This window comes from Anopheles stephensi, chromosome 3, assembly GCF_013141755.1.
Source record: "Anopheles stephensi strain Indian chromosome 3, UCI_ANSTEP_V1.0, whole genome shotgun sequence".
NCBI classification, from domain to species: Eukaryota; Metazoa; Arthropoda; class Insecta; order Diptera; family Culicidae; genus Anopheles; species Anopheles stephensi.
In genome coordinates this window covers 10,003,556-10,029,088 of record NC_050203.1, presented here as the reverse complement: position 1 = coordinate 10,029,088, position 25,533 = coordinate 10,003,556, and the positions used below count along the sequence as shown (strand labels likewise).

The following is a 25,533-nucleotide window of genomic DNA, read 5'->3' as shown; positions in this document are numbered from 1 at the left end:
TCACTAATTGCCTTCAGATTGATAACTTTCGTCTCGGTACTGTATTTGCAAACAATTCCATAGAAAAGTAGCTAACGTAAATGATTCCACAGGAAATTGCGAACACAACTTCCTCCTCAAAATATCGCCCGAATTTACATCCAAACTTTAACGCAACGTTTCATTTCTACACTATTTTCACAGCTTTTCACAAGCGACTTTCATGCACTTAGCACCCCACCCCCGCTTAGGCTACCTTTTCCTACCTCGCAGGGGTATTACTTTTAGTAAAGTGCAATGTCCAAAAATTGAATTGACTTCCAACTGTCTGGAACAATATCCCTTACGCTTACAGTGTGTTATAGTATGGGCAGACAGGCGTGCATGAAACTGGAATTCGCGTGTGTGTGTGTGTGTGTGTGTGTGTGTGTGTGTGTGTGTACATAATGTTCCCCCACCTCTCCCTAATGTGTTCCCCTCCCCCTCCCCATCCCCATCCCCCCAAATACAGAGCAACTAACGATCATGCCCGAGCGGGTACTTAGTGTTTTAAAATGAGAAAGAATGGCGAAGTTTTTCTCTGTGTGTGTCATGACACTTTTTTTTCGTCTGGCAGGAAGCGGAACAGAACTTTTCGAGTTGCAGCACACACAGCCACACACCGTGAGTGAAAAAGCATGACGCTTGAAGAAATATTGCATGTCCTTAGGGAGTGGACGAGAGGACCTAGTCGGGGGAAAAAAAATCCGCCTCAAACTCTGGCCATCTCCCAGCGGAGTAAATTTATGAACCTGCAGGTTTTTTTCTTTAGTGAGTTGGGGTTTTTTGGTAGTCCATAAAAACCTTAAACCATTTTTACGCTTCACGTAAAACAAAATTCAAACCCTCCCTCTTAAGAAGTGTTTTCCGCCAGCTCCACCGCTCGAGCTATTTAACGGGCGCACTTTGCACAGAACACCTCTCCCTCAACAGCAAAAACAGCACCCAGGAAATTCAAGTTTCTTCCCACCGGCACCGTGTAGAAGGTGGCCGGTATTTTTTGTGTGTGTATGTGTGTCCTCCCTTCAATAAAACAAACGATACTTACCAAAGTTTAGCGCCAGCAGGATGAGAGCGGACGCGCTGAGCAGGATCGGTATTATCCTTAACGTCATGGTGTTGTTTCGGTTGCTTTCGTCCTTGCTGTCGTCATTAAAAACCAAAGGGACAAACCCCTCCTCCCTCCTCCTGGATGGTGTTGTTTTTTGTGTGTTTTTTTGCCTCTCTTTGCCTTTGGCGCGATTTTTTCTTGCTGGACTAGATCTTGCCCAACTTTAACACGATGATGCCGTCGTCGTCGTCGTTCGTGGTTCAAACTCGTGAAGATCTTCCACTAGCCACCATTCATTACGAACTTCACTAGTGGCACACACACACACACAGCTGACGATACGCCCGGTGAAAAGAAGGGAAGCAAATAATATAAATCAACTCAGCAACCACAGACCTCTCTAGGCCCGAATATATTTGGGCATCCAAGATGACTAGATCTGGGCCTAGATCAGCTGATGTGCCTTCTCTGTTGCTAGGGTTGTTTCGTTCACGAGTCGAACCGGAAGCTTCTTCTACCTGGTGTGTGTATGCAAATACCGGAACCACTTTCCTAATTTCCCTTTACACACACATATCCCCCCCGTCAAACACACCAATGAATGCTAGATCTTAACCACGCACACAGCACTTTCAGGATGCAATGGCGCAATTTTGCTTCTCTCGCGCTCTCGGTGCACCAGAACACACACACACACACACACACACACACAATTCGCTTTTTTTTCTCTTCACCCACCAAACAGACACCTTTTTCCGGGTTTTCACTTGGGGCTTGGAAAAATCCTACTTAGCGAAACTTTTCCCACCTACATGGTGCACACGATGGATGCACACGCTGCTTCACTAGCTCTGCTCACTTCGAAGTTGCTTCGATAGATGATAGGCTTGGCACGTTCGTACCGGCTTTCTTTTCCACTCACACACTCGCACGACACACTCACACACTCAGTGGAAATCACACGGAGATATGTTTATCGTGGGCAATGCATGCCCGTACGTACAGCAGCTCTGTATGGTTATAAGAAGGTAGGAAGAAAATAGGAAAATAGATAGAAACAGATAGGGGGAAAAAGAAGCAATAAAATTTTCCTTTAAAAGCTGCATCCACGGGCAGGGAAAAGCACGTTCGCTGCCTGAAAAATGCATGCCATTTTCTTTCTGGGTTGCTTCGAAATTCCCGGCAGAAGAATCCTGGCTTGGGTTTGCTTCGAGCAAGCGAAATTCATTTAATTTACTCATCTATCAGTACGGATGCACCTTCAGAGCACGTGTGGTGGTGCATCTCATTCCTTTCCGGCTCGGATGAAAATATATTATTCATGTGTGTGTGTGTGTGTGTGTGTGTGTGTGTGTGTGTGTGTGTGTGTGTGTATGTGACCTGTTTATTTGCTTCGTGTGAGTAATGGCGTTTAGAAAGTTTGCTGCACCTCGCGCGCTCTATTTAATTATTTTAATTGAATTTAACTTTAATTTTCCGACTTCTTCCTCTTTGCTGTACAATGGGGTAGATTTTCCTTCAGATTTCCTTTTTCTTTTGTGTTCTAATACGAACGAAGCTACAACAATAATACTAATAATAATGAAACCGAATGTCACCGAAAGCAGGGCCTTTGAGTTTTCTTTGATCTTCTCCAGTAATGGTTAACCTCCGGAGGGTTTTTTTTTTTTTTGCCCACGGTACGAATTCGATTTCACCCCACCGATTTCGCTCGCAAAACCTACGCGGAAAAAAGGTCATTTATTGTATGTCCTACTGCTTATAATTTGGTTCCATCCTTCGGTTTCGCTTGCCGCTCGGACCAACTTCAAACAGAGGGAGGCATACGAAAACCGGGAAAGAGCTCTCGCACACGAAAAACCTTTACGATTCCCAATGCGATCGTGAGCTTGGGGGGATTGGAAAATGGACCGGAAAAAAGGAGGAGAAATGGGGGGAGTGGGGACAGAGGGAGGGGGTGAAAAGGTAGATTGTTTTGTGTTATTTGTTCACCGTTGGGAGAAAACTTCCCGCCGATCCTGACAGCACGAGCCGGCTACCGAAATCCGAACAACCGTTGGCTACTTTTGCTTTGCCGGGGATTTTTGTTAAGCGGGCCGCACTCGGTACCGAGGCGAACGCGATGTCTTTTCGGTTGATTTTTGATCGAGTCACACACACACACACACACACACACACACACACACATACGGACAATTCACGTGTTCCGGAAAGGGCACACTGGTAGGAGGAAAGAAGACAAAGACAAACACACAGACACAAACTCCGCCGGTCAGTCTCGAATGGCACAACTCCACGGGGAACCGAAGATGATGGCTTTAATAATAGACCGAGGATGAAGGTGATGATGGCGATGGTGATCTTAACCTATTCTTTCTTTTTGCTTCCTCAACTTATTACTTTAGTTTAATTTTCCCCTTGTTGTAGTTGGGCTATTGTTTGTACGGAGAGCACTAAACACCGGTCAGTCAGTTGCGGCTTGGTGCGGGGATTCAGCCTGATCCTGCTGATTATTACCGGGCAATCGTTAAACGTTCACCAACAACAACAGCACTGGTGCTGATTCCGTAACACTGGACACTGGACCACTGTCGAACGCGTGCCTCATCGCGCAATGGCTTTCTGGCGGAAACTGTGCGAACCGACACGGTCGCGAAGCCACGGCAAGTTGAACGATTCTCCTCCATATGGCGATGGTCGGCATGCGCATGCTCTTGCTGGTGGCCTATACACAGTGGGTGATTGGGGTGGTTAATGGTGGCAAGCGAAAGATGTTTATCTGTTAAATGTGTTAAATATAATGAAACATTTATATCAAATACTTAAGGGAAAAATAAATTCAGTAACTCCAAAGAAGGTATTTGAGGTATGCATTGTAAAAGAAAGATTCCATAGAGAATAAGAGCAATATTTGCACTGTCAAAAGTTTGTTTGAATCATAGTTTCATCAATATTATTTAGGATTTTTCCCAAATTGAACAAATTAACAAATTAATGTTTATATCAAAACAAGTTATGTTAGTCTTTAATGGTACCTAGAAAATATTTCCAAACTGACTTAATATTTTTTAAATTAAATAGTTTTCTTTATAAAAACATATTAACTCAAGAGTTTGCAATAATTAAGTAACAAAACATCCAAAATTAACTAAACAAAATCATTTTTGACCACGGTAAAACAAAACGGATTTTTCAAACGTCTTCATATGGCTACTAGCGCCACTGTGGACAGTAGCGAAACTACGGAAGCAATCGAGCATCTCACTTTCCAGTAGTCTCATCTCACTTGTCGAGCACATTTCTCACTATGGTGAAAACCAGTTTTGAAATAAACGGCTGGAATATTGATATGAATACGCAAAATTTGCTAAAACTAATCTCGTTAGGTGGCTTAAAAACCATTTCTAGTAACATTTCCTCTTATACTTCCAACTACCGAACTAAACGTGACTGTCTCACACCTCTGTATGTCTCCTTTAACAATAAACAAAACGTCCTTAATGTATGCAAGCGTGATTTAAATGACACTATTAGCATTACTGCCTCCCCCACCGGAACACATGTTCTCCAGCTCAAACCCAAGCTATTTAACACACGTGGCGTGTCAGTATCAGCCAGGTGTTGTTGCAATAAAATTCCTACCGCGCAGCGCAATTGCATTCCATCAACAGGATGGCAGCACTGCCTCTAGATGCATCTAGAGCGCGTCATCGGAGCTGTACACATTTTTTTTAATTACCATTTCGAGCCTTCGTCTACCTCTATCTTGTTACTATCTGATGCAGTAGTTTCAAGCAGGGTCGGTCTATAACAGCTTCCCGCACGGGTTACCCCACCACTCCCGCAGGCCACTCGTCCAGCCGGATGGTGACCGGATTCGATAGTTTCAGTTGGACACACCGGAACGGCGGATTCAGTTGGACTTTTACTTTCGTGCGGTGTGGACGCAGCTGGCCGAAACCTTAAGAAGGACTTTCAGGTCAAGTGAACTTATTCTAAGACAGTGAGGATTTCTGTTTTGGTTCAACAAGTGACAACAAGTGTTTGAAAACGATCGACGATGTACCGATTGCAACAAGAGCTGGAAAAGGTAATTTCTAGTCAAAAAAATATAGATTCAAAATCATCACCATCTTTTTGTTCGATGCTATAACGACAAGAGGGACTTGGCTTTCTATGCTGGAATAATTTGGAATAATAATTTGCCTTTCACTGCATCAAAAATTCACTTTCACTTAAAAAATAGCTTCTTCCTCATCATCCTCGGGTCGCAATCGATTTAAAGCGTTCATTTGCCATCCAACACGTGAGTTTTTCCCAGTAGACAGCGAGGAGTACACAAACAAGTAGCAAACAAACAAGCAAACACCATCCGACAACACTTCTGAGTTTGAACCTTCTGCAACAAACATCTCACCTCGTATTATCAGCATATTAGAAAATAAACCTAATGCTTTGATTGATCGAGAACCGAGCGCGCCCAGTAACCAGCCGGGAGTTTGGTCACGTACGCGCATTGCGTGGCACGTGAACACAGTAATTGAATCTTTAATTGGTCCTGTCCTGGGTGTCGAACCCTTGTCCAAAAGGTCTAGTTAGACAAAAAATCATACTCACCCGCTCATGATAAGGACGCTGTCCCGATAAACCTATATCAAATCGGGGATGACTGATTTCGGTAGCCCAATTAGTGGTTCAGCGTGTCAGATTGCTCTTCAAGTTGTCTTACTCACGTCGTTCGGTAACCTCCTTTTTTTCCAAGAGGTCCGCGATAACGCACGCAGTTATAAGTGACGCGCAACAGGACATCTCGCGCTTGATCGGTCGCGTGAAGAACCCATCGCCGATCGGTCGTGTTCGTGTAACGGCCGCTTATCAGCCTTGACGCCATCTAACACACAAATGTGTGGTACGGCCAGAGCCAGAGATCACCGGAGGATCGTTCGATCTCGCTTCCGCTATCGCTCGTGTACGGCGAGCGCGATTTAAATGCTTCCTTCTTGGTGTCGTGCCGGTACATTACTAGCTGGACAGCCGCTTAAGCCGGTACGGGTCTTGAGAAGTGTTTTACGTGGTGGTGCAACTACTTCCCCACAGTGTTGCCTGTTTTAAGTGATCGCTTCTTTGTGTGTTTAAGCTGTGTGTGTTTTGAAGTGTTCCTTCAAAGTGTTCCTAAATCGTATCGTAAAAGCTATCCCAACTACAAACAGCAACCATGTACGGACGGCAGGAATCACAGGGGGTACGTAATTCGAGCAGCTGCTCGAATATTCTCGATCCGCTTTAGTGTCTGCAGATTAGGCCGGCTGATAACGCTTAACGAAGGAGAGAGCTTATTTAGAACCGATCGCGTCTCGATCATACAAATTATGCACCCCGAGGTGGGCCTTTAAGTAGTAATTATGTACTTAGAAAACCCCTGCGAGTGGAATCACCCAACAAAACCAGTTTCCTAGCTTGACCAAGTAGCACATGCCTGCTGTGCCCTTTTCCCCCTCGGTCCAGCACACTGTCACAATCACAGAAGGAAAAAAAGAAACCTTTTGTTGCATTGTACTGCTCGATTCCGCATTCACTGCATAAAGTGACCGCTCGAAGCGATCCTCTGCACACACACACAAAAAAACTGTCCACCAACCAAAGTGCAATCACCCGTCAATGTCAGACCCGGTGGTATGATGATGAATCGCTGAACAGGTTTTCTGATTCGTTTGTCCCCCCCACTACTCGATCGCTGGTTGGAACTTGGCGTGTGCTCTGACACCACCACGGTCCGGGGAGTTCCTCGGAGAAGGGTCCGCGCTCTGTAATGTACACTTTGCAACAATTGCTTCCGTTTTTTGAAGTCAGCGATTGAACCCGCAACAACTTCACGATGATAAGAACCACACGGTGAATGACGACATAAAATCCCAACCCGCGGTTCAGACGGTTCCGAAATGTCGCAGTAATCTTGAGCGATTGTTTCATCATTCTTCGACCCCACGCGATCAGTACGCGATCGAATTCGCGATCAGTGTTTTACAATCCTTCCTGGCTAGCTTGTTCGCCAACAGAAGCTTATACGCATTTTTCTCTACGTCTTCTGCTCACAAAACAAAACCCAATAGCCCACCCTTAAGGAAGGCGGTTCCTACATTATGGAAGGACACGATGCTGCCGAGGCGAAGAACGTGTGCCTCATCTTCTCGCCCGAGATGGAGGAAGCGGGAGCGTTGGCGAAGATGCTCAAGATCTTCGACGATCATCGTGTGAATCTGCTGCACATCGAGTCCCGATCGTCTACCCGTGGACCGGGCTACGAGTTTATGGTGGAGTGCGATGGAAAGCGGGGAGCACTCGGACCGGCCATCGAAGCGATTCAGGAGAAGAGTAACTACTTCAACATTATCTCTCGGGATTATAAGGATAATGAAGGTACGATACAACTACTATCCACTCACAGAGTTCTCAGATACTAACCCGCTTCTGTTCCTGCTCCCAAACAGCAACGGTCCCCTGGTTCCCGAGACGTATCCGTGATCTGGATCGGTTCGCCAATCAGATCCTTTCGTACGGTGCCGAACTCGACTCAGACCATCCCGGATTTACGGACGAAAAGTACCGCCAGCGTCGCAAGTACTTTGCCGACATTGCGTTCAACTACAAGCACGGACAACCGTTACCGCACGTGGACTACACGGAGGAGGAAACGAAAACGTGGCGTGAGGTGTTCCGTAACCTTACGAAGCTCTATCCGACGCATGCCTGTCGGGAACACAATCACGTCTTTCCGCTGCTGATTGAGAACTGTGGGTATCGTGAGGATAATATCCCCCAGCTGGAGGATGTCTCAAACTTCCTTAAGGATTGTACCGGATTTACGCTGCGCCCGGTGGCTGGATTGCTTTCGTCGCGTGACTTTTTGGCTGGGTTAGCGTTCCGCGTGTTCCACTCGACGCAGTACATTCGGCACCCGAGCAAGCCACTTTACACTCCCGAGCCGGATGTGTGCCACGAGCTGCTGGGACACGCACCGCTGTTTGCTGATGCTTCCTTCGCACAGTTCTCGCAGGAGATCGGATTAGCGTCGCTGGGAGCGCCGGATGAGTTTGTCGAGAAGTTGGCCACCGTGAGTAACCCGTTTCGGCCTTGCGCTTGTTCCGCTTACTAATCTCCCCATCCTTCCTTTACAGTGCTTCTGGTTTACGGTCGAGTACGGTATGTGCCGCCAGAACGGTGAGCTGAAGGCGTACGGTGCCGGGCTACTTTCCTCGTTCGGCGAGCTTCAGTACTGTCTCACGGACAAGCCGGAACTGCGCGAGTTCGATCCGGCCAAAACGTGCGAGCAAAAGTATCCGATCACCGAGTACCAGCCGGTGTACTTCGTGTCCGACAGCTTCGAGGACGCGATCCAGAAGATGATCAACTACGCCAACACGATTCCCCGCCCGTTCGGCGTACGGTACAATCCGTACACGCAGAGCATCGAGATACTGGACTCGGTGCCGCAAATCTCCAACCTCATGCGCAACATACACAACGAGTTCGAGGTGTTGCAGAACGCGTTCAAGAAGCTGTAAGCAGGGAGAGGACGGTGCATTAGAGGCCATACAGAGTACAATATCCGGTGCTTATTAGTTAAGTTTTTCGTAAGCGTTTCGATTGTCGAAGTAAAAGGGGCAGATCGTTTCTGTTTTTTTTTAACTTTTAGTTCTTAAGCGTTATTCTCAACAAATTTGTTTTGCGTTACAATCAAACTGTGAAATAAATTGTCACACTTTGTACTGAAACTGGCTTTGTTTTCCCGCTCGCTGATGCATGCTGATAATAAGTAAGACGCCACAATTTGCCAAAACAACCTCATCGCCACCCCAAAGGCCATCTGACCTGATTCGGTTAGGTACGATTATTTTTGACTCACACGACTCACCCCGAAAAAGAAGCTTATAATAATCACGCCGAAAGTGCGATTTCACCGTGTCACGGTTTCGACCAATTGGCAATGCGATCATGCGGAACCGATGCCGCAAGGTCAGCATGGGGGGCTGATTATCGTGCTCTAGCTTTACACCGATTGCTTCTGGTGAAGTTGTCTTCACTTCTGAATGTCCAACAAAGAGGGTGTAGTTGCTACTGCACATTCAATTTGTCACTATTGACAGGTAATTTTCTTAATGAAATTGTCAATTTTCACTTGTTTTTCTGGGGACATTTTTCCTGAAAAGAAGTTATCAAAAATTGAATGTTATTTTGGGTACAAGTGGTGCAATTTGATACGCCAGCTAAGCAAAGCAAACAACAACACATTCTTCAGGTCGTGCCTCCCAAAATATTGATTAGCCCTTATCGCATCTTCTTGAACGAAGGGGGCCGTTGGGCTGATGACTCTTACGTGTTACATTAAAACGTAGACAAAACGGTTAATTACTCGTCGTTCGCCACAAATAATCATTGCGCAACAGGAATATATTGTACGGGTACTTGCTGTCTTCCCTTGAGGGTTTGTTGTAAATATTACTAAGTGACGATATAGGAATAATAATTACTAATTGCGTATTGAATGTTTTGCACACTTTTGAATAAAATAAAATACATAGAAGAAAACGACAACACGATTGTGAGACACTTGAAAGCGCGGAGAAATCTACGTGGGATGTGAATTTCCAAAAATTCAAAAATATTGCATACTTTTAGGCGTTTCTAGCTTTCGGTACAATTCATTGCCCCTTGTAGCTGAAATTTAAACACATCTACAGACGGAGCAGTATTATTGAAGTGTGAAATTGGATTAAGAATTCAATACTTAAAAATCAAATCGCTTACCTGTTTTTGAGCCATATTTCTTTTCCGTTTTCCAGTAATATTCATCCACCGTAACGGATTCTCGCTTTCATTCCCCGCTCTACACATTGTCATTTATTTAGCTTTCTTCTCTTCTCACCCTTTTCACCGGTCGGTTTCTTCCAATCCTTCCGCTATCTTCAAAACCGTTTCACCCACTTTATCTCTCACATTTAAGAGACACTTTCCACTCACCTTTCAAAAGTTTCTCCAAAGGTAGATGCCAGGCTCTACCGCTTCATAGTATGTTTCACCCACCAACAAATAAAAAACAACGAAGTATAATGTGCAAAATACACAGTAAAAATGCTCCATCACACCCGTTTGCTTGAAGGAATGTACGTGTGTGTGTGAATGTGTGTGTTTGGATATGACATACGATACTACAGCTATACTTTTTGGTTTGTACTAAACCGACTATAACGACCGATTCTCCCATGGGTGATCATATCTCGCTCTCTCTCTCTCTCGCTACTTACACCTTAAAAGAAACCTGCATTTATCACCACATTTTTGTGTACTTCTTCTTCTCATCTCTCTAGCCTTCTTGCTATCACTCTCTGCTTACTTACTCGTACACACTAATTAGTACAATGGCTCAATACGGGCTAAGCTAGTAGTAGTAGCTACTGGTGTATAGAGCTGTACAGCTTGCCATATCAAAACGCTAACCTGCACTATGGAATATTCTTCTTTGGTGGATGGACAAGTTGAAACCCTGTCCTTAGTAGTATATGTATGCATACAAAGTAGGTTCGTATTATGGTACAAATGTATCCTGCAAATTTTACGATAAACGTATCTCCTAAACCTCTCACCCTAGTCGACGTCCCTGCTGGCCTGTCTGTTCGTTGTTGGTAAGCTCGTTGGTATGTTGGAAATTGAAATCTGTTCCCTAACCTACACTACTGCCCTACATTTCACTCGTTTGCGATGGACAGGTGCGTGAGCCGGCATCGGAACTACCGGCCCCTTGATGCTGCTGCTGCTGTTGCGCCGTCGGTGGTGGTTGTTGCTGCTGCTGGCCCTGCTGCTGTTCCATGCCCGAGGTAAACAGAATTTGCGCCTGTTCCTGCGCCATCTGATACTGCAGCAGTCCCATGTTGTTGATCGTGGTACCGTTGCCGTTCCCGCTCGTTCCAGTGCCACCATCCGGTGGGGCGCCCATCTGCATTAGCTGCTGTTGCTGGTGTTGCTGCTGTTGGTGCTGTTGATGCTTTTGCTGCTGCTGCTGCTGCTGGTGCTGCTGCTGGTTGAGGACGGATGAGGCGGGTGTTGATGTGGACGATTGGCTTGATTGCTGGAGGTGGTGCAGCGGTACCGGAGTGAGCTGCATGTACGATATCATCTCATTCGGTTCGCCCAACTTCCCCTGTCCGGTGTCGGTAAAGTTGAGCTGCTCTGGATCGGCATGTAAAATTGGCTTCTGATCCGGTGGAGCGATGCACATTTGCTGCTGCTGCTGCTGCTGCTGCTGCTGTTGGTCTTGTTGGGCGAGCTGCTGCTGTTGCTGAGCGTGATGCTGCGACTGTTGTTGTGCATGAAGCACACCCGAATGACTAGGCGGATGCTGTGCTGCCTGTGCTGAAGCTGGATGGTAATGATGGTGATGGAACGCGTTCCCGTGCGCTGCCTGGTGATGTGCTTGCAGAAACGAACCTCCACTGTTACAACGCTCACCCGGTCCTACGCTTGGCCCGGGTCCTGGGCCATTACCCGTCCCGGGTGGAAAAGGGAGAGAAACGATCGATGGCAGCAATCCATACCGGGCCATCAGAAGCTGCTCCTGCACGCGCCGTAATTCTTCCTGCTGTTGCAGTATCAGGTGTTGCAACTCTTCGTGCTTTCTTTGCAGCTGATCTTGCACCTGATTTTGACTTGGCGTAAGCACTACGCCGCCCGTCCCAGTGACTGCAGGATGGTGGGCGACGGCGTACGCACCGTGCGGGGAAGTGGACTGAATCGGTGAAAGGACACCGGGCGCGGTTTCCGTAAAGCCGGCCACCGGTTGCACCGGGATGGCCGTCAAATACTGTTGCGGTTCGATGAAGCCGGTTGCCGTGATGATCTGCGTTACCGGTGGGGTGATGATCGTGGTCGGAGGTCGTATCGCTGCTGCAGTTGAGGGTTGTGGGATGGATTGCTGTTGTTGTTGTTGTTGTTGTTGCTGCTGTTGTTGTTGCTGCTGCTGCTGTTGCTGCTGTACTGCTGACTGCTGTTGTTGCAGGGAAGCTACCTGTTGCTGCTGCTGCTGCTGATGAACCTGCTGTTGGGGCGGTTGTTGATGAGGATGCTGAGGTTGGAGTTGATGAGGGTAAACTTCGACTACCGGTGGGTTTTGGATCATCGCTGGATGCTGTGGTTGCTGTTGTTGTTGCAGTTGCGGATGCTGCTGCTGAGCTGCATGTCCCTGTATCTGTGGTTGATGCTGCTGTAATAGTGGATGGGACTGTTGGTGAAGTTGTTGCTGATGCTGGTGTTGATGCTGTTGCTGTTGTAGTTGTTGATGCTGCTGCTGTTGAAGCTGCGCTGGCTGTAGATGATGACCAACACTTGGCTGCGTTTGCTGCGGTTGTTGCAGTAGGAAGTGTGACATAGAGCTCCTGTCCGGTTGGCTGCCGTGCGAGGAAACCTTCGATGGGAACGTGCTGGTTCGCATGCGAGAACGCTAAAACACAAGAAAACAAGACACGTTTAGTAATTTCTCCCTGGCTCTTGCAAGAAATCCTAACCCAAACCACACTTACCGAATGTTGCGTCACGAGCGACTGACGACTGGTGTGAGATTCCGTAGAAATGGACGTAGCTGAATCCGACCCCGGACCGTGGTAAGTGTTGTACCGATGTCGTCCCCGATTCGAAAGTCCCGTTGGCGAAACACCCGGCGTTGGAGCTACCCGTGACGTCCGCGAGCTCTTCGAACTCCAGGGCGATGTAGCCAGCAAACTCTGCGAGGACGACTGCTGAAACTTTCGCTCCACCCCGTGCACACTGATGCTGTCCGCATCCTCCGAGAACTTGCTATCACCCGCCGTCTGATTACGCATCTGCTTCATCACATCCGCATAGCTCACGACCCGATGCGTACACACCACAAACTCCGGCTTCGAGTTCCACTGGTGGTACGTGATGTAGAAGCGTGTCTGCAGCCAGATCCACTGCTGGCCCTTGGTAAGAAACCGATAGTAGCACGACGTACCTTCACCCTTCTGCATCACTACAACGAAAGAACGTGGCAATGGGTGGAAGGAGGCGAATGCCGAACCGAGTTAGTGTGAGACGCTGCCAGCCGGACCGATCGCGGCAAGATAATTTATTAAGACTGTGAGCTTACATGCTTCATGACAAGCCACCACCTTTTCCAGATCGTCAAAATGATAATAGTCATACCCGGAAGTTCCCAGCACTTCAAACGGGAGGTAACCGATGATGGGTGGCGCACGGTGATCGAGGAACAGGAACTTCCACTCGAGACTGTGGCGGGACGTGAACTCGCTCTTCGTGTTATCGACGATCGACATTTCACGAATGAGCTGAGGCGTCTGAAGCCGTCCCGTGCCGACAAATACGAGCCGCGAGTCGGCATCGCTCGTGTACCCACTAAACCGGGACGTCGTCATGAGGGATTCCGTGTCAACGTCGCTTCCTGGAAGTAGTGGCATACGGAGGTCAGAGATGCTAGTTTGCTGGCTGGAGATATTTCGTCTTGATACTTACGGAAGTACCCAGTAAACTGCACATGCTCATACGACACATCCGCCCGATAATCGACCGTTCCTCGCTTGATGTAGCAGGAAAACGTCACCTGATTCTCCCGGCTAATGCCCGTCTGCAGCGGGTCTACTACAGTCGTCGGATTAAGCAGTATATTGTACAGATCGTTCTGATCGTCCTCGTACACCATATCGTACACGGTCATATTCAGGAGGTCACTCTGGAGAAAGAGAAAATCAATCGTTAGCTCGTTTCCGTGTTGTGTACGCTCATTTTCATACCCACTACTCACCGGTAAATGCCCTAACAGTGAGGTAATACTTTCAGATGCGTAGAATACTCTCCCCGTCGAGGAGAACACGATGATGAACCCATCGAGCGCTTCCAGAATCAGGTGAGTAAACTCCTCGTTCGAAAGGAACGATGGCTTCCAGTCCGTCTGTATTTCGTGCACCCGCGAGCGGACCGCAATCTCGTTGTGACTCTTGAGGAACGCGATCGTCGACTTGAGCACGGTGGATTTGTCCATCTTTCTGCTGTTGGACGACACCATCGAGCTGAGCTCGTTCACAAGCAGGTTAAACTGATCGCGCCGCTTCTTCTCACTAAGATTGCGAGATTTTCTGCCGAAAAAAAAGAACACATCAAATTGATGCGTTAGCAGGAACTTCGGTGAGAAGGTTCCGTGAAAGGTCTTACCGTTTCGTGTCATCCTTGTCGTCCGGATCTTCAACCATGGCCGAGTACGAATCCGTGTGATGGTGGTGATGATGGTGATGGTGATGATGATGGTGATCGAGATCGATCGATCCGCCGTACCCCTCCACCTCGTCGAACAGGGTCCCCCGGCCGGGGTTGTGCTTTAGTTCCTCAATCTTTATGCCGATTTTTAGACCAACCCGTACGGGGAAAAATTTCTCCACAGCTCACTCTCTCTCTCTCCCTTTCGCTCCCTCTTATACTTAGCGATCGGACCACTCTGATCGCACGATCAGTGTTGGAACTCGGAGTCCCGGAGATAGATTTTCTTAACTCTCCCTAAAAAATAAAACAATACGTATCCTTAGCGGAGTAATGACGCCTCTACTGTACTGGAGTCTTCACTGCAACTTCCAACACTATAAACTCTGGTTGCGTGCGTGTGTGAGATCGCGTATAAGTGTTCAGGCTCTCGATTAGGTTACGTTCGCGAACAGATAGCACGGAAGTGAATGCTCCAATCGATGACACCAAATATCACCCGATCGTAGGGCCATGCTTTGGACTGGCTGCGAGTTCCAGTAGCGATTCCTGCTGTTTCGGTTATCTGGAAGGAGATAGCATAAAAAAAGGCTTTTAGATAATGTTTTGCAATTATAGAAACAGGTTCAAGTTGCAAAAGTGTCTTGAACTCATTGATGTATTAATCCCAGCTAATTTAGGCCCAATCAAAGCGAAGAGTAAGCGCACTTAGTGAGTAGGTTTAGCAATAAAAATTCAAATCTGACGTTGAATCGCCGACACGTGCTCCCGTTTTAGATTGCTGGAGAACAGAAATAGAGATACCAAACACGTGTCGCTTTGCAGCCATGGCGTGAGTTATTAGAAATGATTTCTTGGAAATCCAGACCTAGAGACATGTTAAACACCTTATTAATTTCTATTACAATTGATATCGCTTTCATTTTCCCGATTTCCAAGAATACCAATGCTTTCTTTCTGTATATTTTCATCAATTTTATTCCAGGGAAGATGCACAATATGGTGAAATGATTTCCAGGTTCCTCTCGAGAGTTCCAAACCAAGCAGGCAAAGCGACTCTTCACACTTTTTTGCCCTTCCATGAAGAGCATCGAAACCTTACCGGAACTGAACTACGATCTTAAGCGCCATCACGCTACATTGTGGTAGAGTAGTGTGACACAAAAGTCAGTAACCATTCTTCGATAAGCAACAAATCACTCCACAAACCCGCGTCCGGTGAGTACACACGTAACGGAAGTACGCCACACCGAAGGCTGCCTCCGATCGTCAATTTCTCCCGGCTGGCAAATATGTACCGTGCTGAACATGACTCGTCAACCGATCACAACAACCTGCCACACTGTACGATTCCTGGGCGATATGAAAGCCAGCAAAAAACCAAACAAACAAACAGCTAGCGCCGCCAACGGTAGTAGTCGCGTACGCGCCACGACCATAAACAAGTGCATCAACGGCGACGGTGGCGCGACACCCAGCCCCACTTCCCAATCGGTATTGGAAGAGTGGCAGGGTTGGAAGAGTGCTGAACGGGAACGGGAGTGTTACGCAATTCTAGCAGCGACCAGCGACTTGACTTAAAGGGCCGCCTAGAGGGTTGGTTGTGGCATGCTGAGTGTAGTCTTGTTGGTAGTGCAATTCTGTCACCCCCCCCCCCCCCCCCCCCACTCCCCTGATCTGATGCACCGTTAGAATTGCACTTGTTTGTAAGAATAGCGTTCACAATAGTAAACTCCGACCAGGCACAGCGATTACACCACGACTAGCAAAGATGCTTGCCTTGATCGGTCGGCTGGACCGTAATTTGATTTAGCCGGGGGGAACCGCGTCGTCAAGTTGCGCTAGAGTACTATGGAGCCTCATTCTACCGGTCTGCCGCGCTAGCTCCACTAGCTGTATGGATCGATCGATTGCAAAAAAAAGGTGCGTAATTACGTCGAGAGCGTTGAGAGTTTGTTTGCACACGTCAATCATATCGAGAAACTTGGCGTAAATTGTTGGAACGGAATATTCGGAGGGTAAATCTGGAGTACAACGAGCAAGTGATACGGTTTCCAGTGTTTTGTGAGCAGCTATTGCTTCAGACTTCTGAGAATCTAAAATCCTCTTGCTGACGTTTTGACTTCAAAATAAAATTTCTTATATTAATAGAATAGCTATGCAAATCGAAGATATAATATCTGCAACTTCATCTCTGGGTTTATAGAGATCATTGACACAGGCGCCAATCTTCACAAAACAAATCTAAACCGACCTGTGACCATTGCTCACTTCTAGCATTAAATTTAATAAACTTCAAGGTAAGCTGGTACAAACGGAAGGTCAAGATCTTCTGACTAAGAGAAAAAGAAGCCTCTGAGTCGATCACTCTGGGAAGCCTCTGGGTCAGACAGTTCAGACGGTAATGCACGACCCTGAGTTCAAGTCTATTGACCCTTTTAGCTCTCATATACTCTATGGCTTTATATAACGACCTTGTCACAGATATTCAATATATAGGCATGGTCTGGCAAAGCCGATACAGATTTTTTATGTTAAAAAGGAAATAATAGTCGAAGAAACTCACTAGTTTTATTGGATGAAACAGCTAGTTATTCCGCATTACAACTATGTTGTAAAGGCCTTTCTTTACGAGGCCCATATAAAATTAGTAATGACGAAATGAGGGTTTACGACACCAAGAACATACCTTAACATTAACCGATTGCTCATTCAAACACTGTACATTCGGCTCCGAGTCCGTATACGAAGCTTCAATGAGTTGTTGCAGTGGAAGTTTTAACTCAAATCTTCTACTTCTCGTTCAGCGTGGGATACGCCTTGCTAAAACCAATACTCCATACGTCATCCTTTGCACGTCTTATGACACTGCCTGTTGATGACGTGACCTCATAAATAACATCCTTCACGTGATCGATGGCTGATATGAAACGTTACACAACTGTCCCACGATAGCCGAAGGGGTTCCAACCCGACTATTGCGAACGCCATCCTTCAGACGAACTAATTCAAACATTCATTCAGCAAAACCGTTCCACCACCGATCAATCGCTCCAACCACCGACGGAGCTACCAGCCAGCGGCCAGGGTATATGAATGCATGCATACATAAGTTAACCAAAAACAAAAAACGAAGCGCCTCCGAGGCGCTCAACACAAGACCCGCGGACTCTAGTTGCATCAAGAAACATCCGCAACAGTGGCTTGCATCATGCAGGCATCATGTTCTTACGGAAGAGTGTACATAAATTGGCCAGCCCTGCATTATTCGATCCGACTCCAGAACAATCGGATCTTTCTCTCTTTCTGCGGGGAGCAAAAACAAAAAAAAAGGAAAACTTCTGCTACTAACTCCTGCTAACCTGCTGTCAACTTTTCCCCGAACAGACACCCGAGTACCATCTAGAAATCGGCCGAGATCATCATCCGCGGGCTAAAACAACAAACAAACAAGCAAACAGCGAGACACGCAAAGAAGTTTGTAATGTAAGCCAAAACTGCATCCTGCAACGAAACCCCCCCCCCCCCCCCCCCCCCGGTGACTGGGGGTAGAATATTTTATTATTCAACAGTGCCAGGGTCCTGTCTTGGCGTGTCGGTGCCGGCCAGTGGTACACACCTTGACAGATTGATATCGTCCGGCAGGCTAGCCCGCTAGTTTGGCACGGACATGTCAATTCTTCTGACACGGGTTTTGCAAGCCTCTGCAGTGCGCGTTCGATCTTCTATTACGTGTGCGACGAGGAAATCAAAATGGATTCGCCGACTGAAGCGGCGATTTTGCGAAGGCAGAAACACAGCTATGGTGTGATCTAATAGATGGTCTGTTTTGAATATTGGAACCACCCCAGCTCCAGTGCCAGAGCTGTCAGTGACGCCTGTGACTGATCCCAGCAGACCATTATCAAGTATAATTCGAGGACGATCTTGTGGCTTGTTTAGAGACTAGATTCGACGGGGAAAAGTTCTGCGAACAAAACCAACCTCGAAAAGAACGTTTACCGTGCGCAAACCCCAATGAACTCTTGGTCTCATTTGGTTGTTGATCCGTACACTATCATCACCACCGAACGACTTACAGCATTACCGAATGGGAAGAAATTATATGGTAATGTTATTACCAGGCACTGCGTAACACGCTCCACAATTGCTAAATTATTGGCACTTATATGCCAACATAATCAGTCACTTCAAGTTGATTCAGTATTCAGCCCAGCTAGAATAGCCCCCCGCACCACACACAGAACCCCAACACTGCTGCTGGACGTTTGGATAATCGAACCACACACACACGCGCGCGCTCTCTCTCTCTCTCTCTGTTGAAAGTCTTCTCGTCAACTTGCGGGGAAGATCCACACCGAAAAGGGACCAGCCGGGAAATTGGTCTGACAAATCGATTCCAAAGTTCCAACGCAAGGCACCGGGTACTCCTACTTGCTTTTTCGTCTACCTCTGCCGAGTATCTCGAACCCGTCGACACCGTTATCTAACCTCACTTTTGCAACTTGTAACTTGCCTGTTTTGTCAATTATCCCCCGGACACCCCCCGGACAGGCTGCAACATTGTTGATCGTTTATTACCTTGGGTTCTGTGTGTGAAGTCCTGCCGATGCCTTTGCCGTTACTTCACCGTCTCCCTTTTCACACTTTGCACACACACATTTTGTGGGATGAGCTTTTCGGGACTTTATCGCCAACCAGATGGGAACGACACAAAAAATAGTGCCACCAAACGCCAAAAACTTAACGAAACACTACACTCACTACTTTGGTCGTCATCCGCTAGTACTTCTTGGTGAGGTCGAATTTCACCATCATCTTCTCACCACTAAACTATCACCTGCCTCACGATCACTATCTTCTCCCAGCTCACACAACACACTCACACACAGCACCAGCAGCTTTAGCTCTGCCGACTCCAACTAGTCTCCCCCCGAAAAAGGCCGGTCGTAGTAGAAAAAGAAAGATGGTGTGCTCCACTTGTTGATTTTCGCTTTAAAAACGCTTCACATCCGATTCCCAACGAAAGCGGAGAACTTTTCACTGGATAACTTGGCCGTTCGTGGCGCGCCTCACGTTGCATTTGCCGGACCACCACACTGCGCACACTGCGAAACACTGCCAGGAGGAATCCTAGGCAACCATTTTCCTTTTCTTTCCCATACAATCGGTCCGAGCACTCTGCTGCTCTACGCTTTCTGCGATTGCACAAACACAAAAAGTGGCTTTTTCATTTTACTTCACTTTTCAACTCTTTCACACAAACACACGCGGCAACACTAGCGGAAAAAACACCTGTAGTACTTCCGGCGAATAAATCACGCACGCACACAACGCTATTACGGGATGCTGTTTCTATCCTTCTTTCACAGCCACCTCCTGCTGTTCACCGTTGTCATAATGCCGGAAACATCCTGTCGTTTTTCCTCCAACAATAAATCTGTTTTCCCCTTTTCTTTTACTTGTGCGACGATAGAGGATTTTTTCTTCTTCTCCTCCTATTTTCACCACTGTCACACGAACACGCACACAGAAACACTAGTTCACCGTATCGAGTAACAATCGGGAGCGGAACTTAACTTTGCTTCCTTCCTTTCCGGTTTTCCACGCACTTTTTTCTTTCCTCACACAATCATGAATCAAGGTGATTTTTCTGCTATGAAAAAATGGAGCAAAGAAAGGAAAAAAATATTTAATTACCAGTGCAAGCGAGATAGTGCGATATCGCAACATCGACAGGGGAATTTTCCCGCCGGTAGTTGGTTGGACTGGTCGGTATGGTAACGGATGACTTTTCCCACACACACCGCCCCCGGTTTGCTATAAGTATTTGTTTGAATATGTCCCACAGACTGGTTGCTGGTTTCCTCGGTTACGTGAACGGGATTCTGGGAGGACACCGGATAGGTGGGGAATGGTCAGTGTAGGTGTGTGTTTGTGTGTCCGCCATGTCATCCTGGTCGTTAACTTAATTAAGGGTAAGCACCAAATGTTCCGGTAAACGTGGACGCTTTCAGGGACAGGTGCTGCTTGTATCAGTAGGAGTAGCTCACGGATATTGAAAGAAGAGTTCGTCTATGAAGCCTCGCCGTATGGTAAATTAAAGAACAGCAGATAAAATAATATTTGCTGTGCGTATCACTACCGGAGAGCTTTTGAAGCAAATACTTAAATACTGACACACTAATCACCAATTTCTGACACAAAGATCAGATCGGTAGCTTCAACATTCCGCCATCATTAGCACGCAAACTTGTTGATCTATCGTAACATTCACAGCACAATACATCATCAACGTCCATATTGGTGACTAATTATAGCATACTGGCATAACTATTCTGACGTACCACCGGAATAGAACATATTTGATGGAATCAATCAATTTTGGAACTATTTTTACGGGATTTCCACCACAAGTCTTTTGAAGTCGCAAAACTAACGTTGCATCTGTTGCACATTTCACTTCTGTAGTCGTATAACCAACACACACAACTTCAATATTCACTCAAAGCCCGTCCTTTTCCTCATCTCACTGGCACATCCGGAAACAGCTAAAAAGAAAACACCGCGACCGGAAAACATATCGTTTGCAAGGTGCTTGCCTATTACGCAAACAGGTTCTCCACCCTTGCAGCGCGTCCCAACTTCCCCAAACCGCCGCACTGTAATCTCCTGCCTGTATAATCCCTTGCCAGGTCCCGACGTGTAATGCACGTGTGTGTGCAAACGAGACTGTCGAGCTGGAGGGTCCTGCAGCAATCCATCCAAGCAACCATCATTAAACGTTCGATTCAAACTCCATAGAGACAGAATAAGAGTGTGCGAGAGAGAGAGAGAGAGAGAGAGAGAGAGAGAGCGAGAGAGAGAGAAAAGCGCAGGACAAAGTAAGCAAATATTTTTCAAACTGCAACGGTTACCCACTCACACCCCCGAGGAGGAGGAGGTAGAGTTTTCCTTCTGCAGGATTTTCTTCCTCTCTACGGAAAAGCACCACAACAGCAAAAAACAAGAAAATACGATGGAAAACTGGTGGTCGTCGGTGCCTGTGACTGGCAGGACGGAACGAGTGTGCGTTATTCAACAGGCTCTTCTCTCTGATGATGATGTAACTGGCACTGGAAGGAGCCGGGGGGCCGTTTGGTGTGGAGTTCGAATGGTGCCGGGAAATATGGACGACAGAAAATATCCAACCTTTTTTCCTCCCTCCTCCCATCCCTCCAGGCTCTTCCAGTGCAAACAAATGAAAGGCGAAATAAAAACGAAACCAAACCCTCGCCCAACAAGCGCCGCTATCCCCGTGCAGGTATATTGCAAATGACGATGAATCGGAACCGGGCGCACTGAGGATTCCGGCACTTTTGCGGTTTCGGTGCGGGACTTCGATTGCTAGTGCTACTGCGAGAAAGAACGCACGGCAAAGGAAAGCTGCCGGGGGATTGTACGGTCCTCCCCCCATTGCAAATTGCACAATTTTGTTTGTTGGGGCAAAAAAACTTCTACAAACGACCGACCGATATTGAGGGAGTTTAGGTAGGCTTAGGTAGAACGGAATTTACTTAAGTTTTTACAATACATATTTTGGAATACAACGTTGGGGACAATTGAGGCCCGGAATCGAGATTTTTTGAGTTCATGAAATTATACCTAATGCTAGGTTCTGCACTACGGCTTTCGAACCTCTAGAAGCAAATTCATCAGTAAGAAACCCAAAGTTATTGGGGTCCTATCCATAACTGAAATAATTTAAGCTAGTTTGATCTGGATTGGTAAGCCAAGAGCTTCAGAGGCTACCTAAATCTTCCGTACTACCTGCTAGGCTCGATTCTGATACTCATTTATTTGACTTCTTAGCATTCGATAACAGGTTGCAAAGACATATCTTCTTCTAGCTACTTTAGGAGATGTAGTCCAATCATAGACATCTAGCTGAATAGTTAGTTGCGCCTTTCGAGGAACGATCCCGAGAAGATTTTGTTTCCTTTCCTGTCTTTTACCCCATCTACAGGGATCATCGAAATGGGGTGTGCAGGTCTTCGAAAAAAATTGTTCAATTGTCAACTCAACGGGATTGGAATGAAATCCTCTCCGGATCGTTGCCCGTACGCATGCCTGAGTACCCGACGAAGGGTGAATTAAGTTAAGATGGCCAGAAATAATGTACATCTTGAGGTTGTAGATCGAAAATGAAAGAAGAAGAATGCCTTTACCTCTAGCTTTTATAGACAACCTTTCTCAGGAACTCTATAGTTCTTAACTTGAATCTCTAGGCAATGAGTTCCATCAAAAACTGGTCTGCCAGGACTCTCAAAAAGTAAGCGTCTTTAGCATTCCAAATTCCGGGTTTCGTAGATTTGTTTGTCCAGATAGTTGTGGAAACGGTCTTGTCGTGTTGAAGACCTAAGAACGACAGGTCAAGCATCTGCTACTAAGTAAAATTGGTAAACTGCACACAAAAGCTGGAGTCCCTGCGAAATTCCAAGAGCTAAATTTAACTCCATCAAACGAGTGAGAACAATGAATAAAGCCCGCCCGGGTATTGAAAAAGTTCCCTGGAACCTTAGCAAAGAACGCAAATGGCTTAACCGCACACCGAGAGAAGCTGCTGCGCGATAGCCATCAAATTGGCGCTATAATCGTTAAACTGCACTGGCCACCATTCACGTTCACATGATCTTTTCCTTATCTCACAGATACACTTACACACACACAGACAGACACCCTCACAATCAACAGATCGCATGTTCGCAGTACGAATTAACGCTTGACCCAACGATTCAACTTAAACACCAGGCGCCTCCGTTGGGGTTTTTTGGTTTAAATTTTCAACTCGATCATCGATCACTCATTACACAAACAAAAGCGTATTTTCTTAAACACACACACGCTTATGCATCAAAAGAAAACCACCACCATCACACGCGTAGTAGGGGAGACGTTAATTAATCGATCTTTCTAATCATCCCGTTGCTATCGTTTCGCTCGGCACACTGGCGTTGACATTCAAAACCGCAAACATTGCACAAAACAGCAGCGACGCACAGCGCAGCAGTGTACACTCATACCACAACACAACATTACACTTTTTGCATAGAAAAAATTGCTTCGTTGCAGTTCTGCTGCATTCGAAAACTGCATTCTGTGTTGTGTATGTGTGTGTGTTCAACGAATAGCACACACTCCCATTCACTCCAGGTAGAATTGCATTCTCCAGCACGCGCACACACACACACAGAGAGACGTGTGCATACGTGCGCACGTAATGCTTCCGGCAGAAGAAAACCGCAAACCGTCGAATGATGCAAGTTGCAAACTGGCTAAACAAATTGCACTTTTGCTCTTATCTTCGCTCGCCCTTTCTCTCACTCTCTCACATCTCTCTCTCGCTTGCACAGACACACGCGAGGTCCCCTTGCTTCACAATTGCCTTCACCCGCACCCAAGAGCAAGGTCACTAGTGCTGGACACACACACACGCGAGGAACGGGGCGGTAAACTTCGCGACACGTGTGCATCAGAACAGAGCCCGCGAAATAGCTCTCCTCCACCAACTCGACCTCCTACTCCACCGGCTACTACTACTTATTCATCCACCTCACCTCAATGCAAGAGAGATGATCGTGAGACTGTTGGTGAGATTGAAGCCACAAGCATGTGTAATGCTGACGACACACAGCACCAACCTGCAGCTAAACACAACCGAGGCTCTTTCATTGTACGCCATACACACACGCACACACGCTGGGTTAGCACATCATCCTATAGTCAGCCTGTTTTTCTGAAGTATCTCTTCGACGACATGAACAATAAATAAGTTACGATAAACAAAACAAAAACACAACACAACCGTGGCTCGAGTGTTGAGGGACCGTATCGGGCCACACGAGCCAACAAGCATCGCGCACCGGTCAACAACTCCACAAAGCAATAGAGAGTTGATAACGAAGCCTAATCGGGGGGCAACTAAACTACACACGGCACTCTTCGATGTTGCCTTTTTCCTCACTCAAACACTCGTGTCGTCCCAGCAATTCCAGTGGAGATGATTACCTATCTACCGAAGGAAGAAGGAACCGGATCAAACTAAGCGAACGAGTATCACTACCGGAGCTGTCGAGAGCGGCGGAGCTAGTGTAGTAAACGGCTTTACCTTGCACGCGCGTCAACGTTAAACTGAACGAAACGTTCATCGGCAGTAGGCTTTGGAGCTTGGGTTGGTTGGTTCATCGCAATCGCCGGCTGCGTGTCTAGTGCGAGCGAGAGAGAGAGACAGCGAGCCGTTGCGTTCGGCTCGCGAGTGTTCATCCGGGATGGAAATTGTGAATGCACGAGCGCACGCGCCCCTAATGTTTTTGATTCAAATTTATGTCCCCAAGCAAACGCACAAACCTCACACATTTTCTAGGTTTACATAGGTTTTACAAAAGACAGATCAATTAAAAAACAATTTCGTAAAATCTTAAGGTAGAGTTGAGATATTCCTGCTAGCAATCCTGCTCGCACGTCCCATTGGAAGTGTAATTGCTTCAGTATGCAAATGCAACACCCCAATGGCACACCGCTTAGTGGCGATCCGTTCTTAGTCATGCGTACCGTCGCCCTGCACCAGTGTCTCGAGAACACAGCATCTAGTACCAGCCTCTATTTATCGATTCTAATCCCCAGCGCCCAGATTTACGCCATCCAGACTATTCTAAACAAAGGCGATCGCGAAAACGCATCACACATTATGCAACACATCAAACAAAATAGAAATCTGGGCGTGTTTGATTCAATGATGTACGGACAGATCCTCCGCGAAAGGAACTCCAGATTCGGTGCGTCACTAACAAATCTGTGCCTCTCGCGGTGTAAATTATTCCTCGCGATCGGCCAACCGGTCCGTCTGTTCTTGTGTGGTGGGTCTTCTCCTGGTTGTGTCTGGGAAATGTTCTCGAAACGGTGACAAACGGTGACGGAGGCGTCCGCGACCTAGTCCGAACGGACCAACTTTCGAGCAACTTCCATACACACACACACGCGCGCGAACCGGGCAAGTTCACCGATTCTTCATGGCGCCTCGCTCATCTTGCATGGATTTATGGTAAACGGTGCTGTCCGTATTCAGGTTCATCGGAGGAACCGCCTGGAATCGACCGTAAGACACCACCAGAGGCGCGTTAGGCGGACACCCATCGTTGGAATGGATG

At 47.0% G+C, this 25,533-nt stretch overlaps 3 protein-coding genes across 6 annotated transcripts in view; 1 reads left to right on the top strand and 2 right to left on the bottom strand.

Annotated features, from left to right (window-relative positions):
* LOC118513121 overlaps positions 1-3,729 on the bottom strand; it is a 99,434-nt gene extending 95,705 nt beyond the window's left edge. For 2 of the 3 annotated variants that reach the window (XM_036058520.1, XM_036058523.1), the window contains exons 1-2: positions 3,587-3,729; positions 1,067-2,079 (exon numbers count right to left, since the gene is read on the bottom strand). In XM_036058520.1, coding sequence (XP_035914413.1) covers positions 1,067-1,133 — 67 coding nt within the window. In that variant the 5' untranslated portion in view covers positions 1,134-2,079; positions 3,587-3,729. The remainder of the gene's footprint in view (positions 1-1,066; positions 2,080-3,586) is intronic. The other variant, XM_036058521.1, reaches the window with a different exon arrangement.
* A 1,126-nt stretch (positions 3,730-4,855) lies between these two features.
* On the top strand, positions 4,856-8,841 carry LOC118513118 (protein henna). 2 transcript variants are annotated; one of them, XM_036058517.1, is made up of 4 exons: positions 4,856-5,159; positions 7,180-7,486; positions 7,558-8,180; positions 8,245-8,841. In XM_036058517.1, the coding sequence occupies exons 1-4, from the start codon at positions 5,130-5,132 to the stop codon at positions 8,629-8,631; spliced, it is 1,347 nt and encodes a 448-aa protein (XP_035914410.1). In that variant the 5' UTR covers positions 4,856-5,129; the 3' UTR covers positions 8,632-8,841. The 2 variants fall into 2 exon arrangements, with proteins under 2 accessions (XP_035914410.1, XP_035914411.1); XM_036058518.1 differs by lacking the exon at positions 4,856-5,159 and adding an exon at positions 5,971-6,311.
* Positions 8,842-9,932: 1,091 nt separating this feature from the next.
* On the bottom strand, positions 9,933-24,535 carry LOC118513116 (circadian locomoter output cycles protein kaput). The gene is made up of 8 exons (XM_036058515.1): positions 24,395-24,535; positions 18,929-20,003; positions 14,306-14,912; positions 13,899-14,229; positions 13,610-13,826; positions 13,227-13,538; positions 12,640-13,109; positions 9,933-12,560 (listed from the first exon to the last, which is right to left on the bottom strand). Exons 3-8 carry the CDS (start codon positions 14,341-14,343, stop codon positions 10,806-10,808), a joined length of 3,123 nt encoding a protein of 1,040 aa, XP_035914408.1. The 5' UTR covers positions 14,344-14,912; positions 18,929-20,003; positions 24,395-24,535; the 3' UTR covers positions 9,933-10,805.
* Between the last annotated feature and the right edge of the window lie 998 nt (positions 24,536-25,533).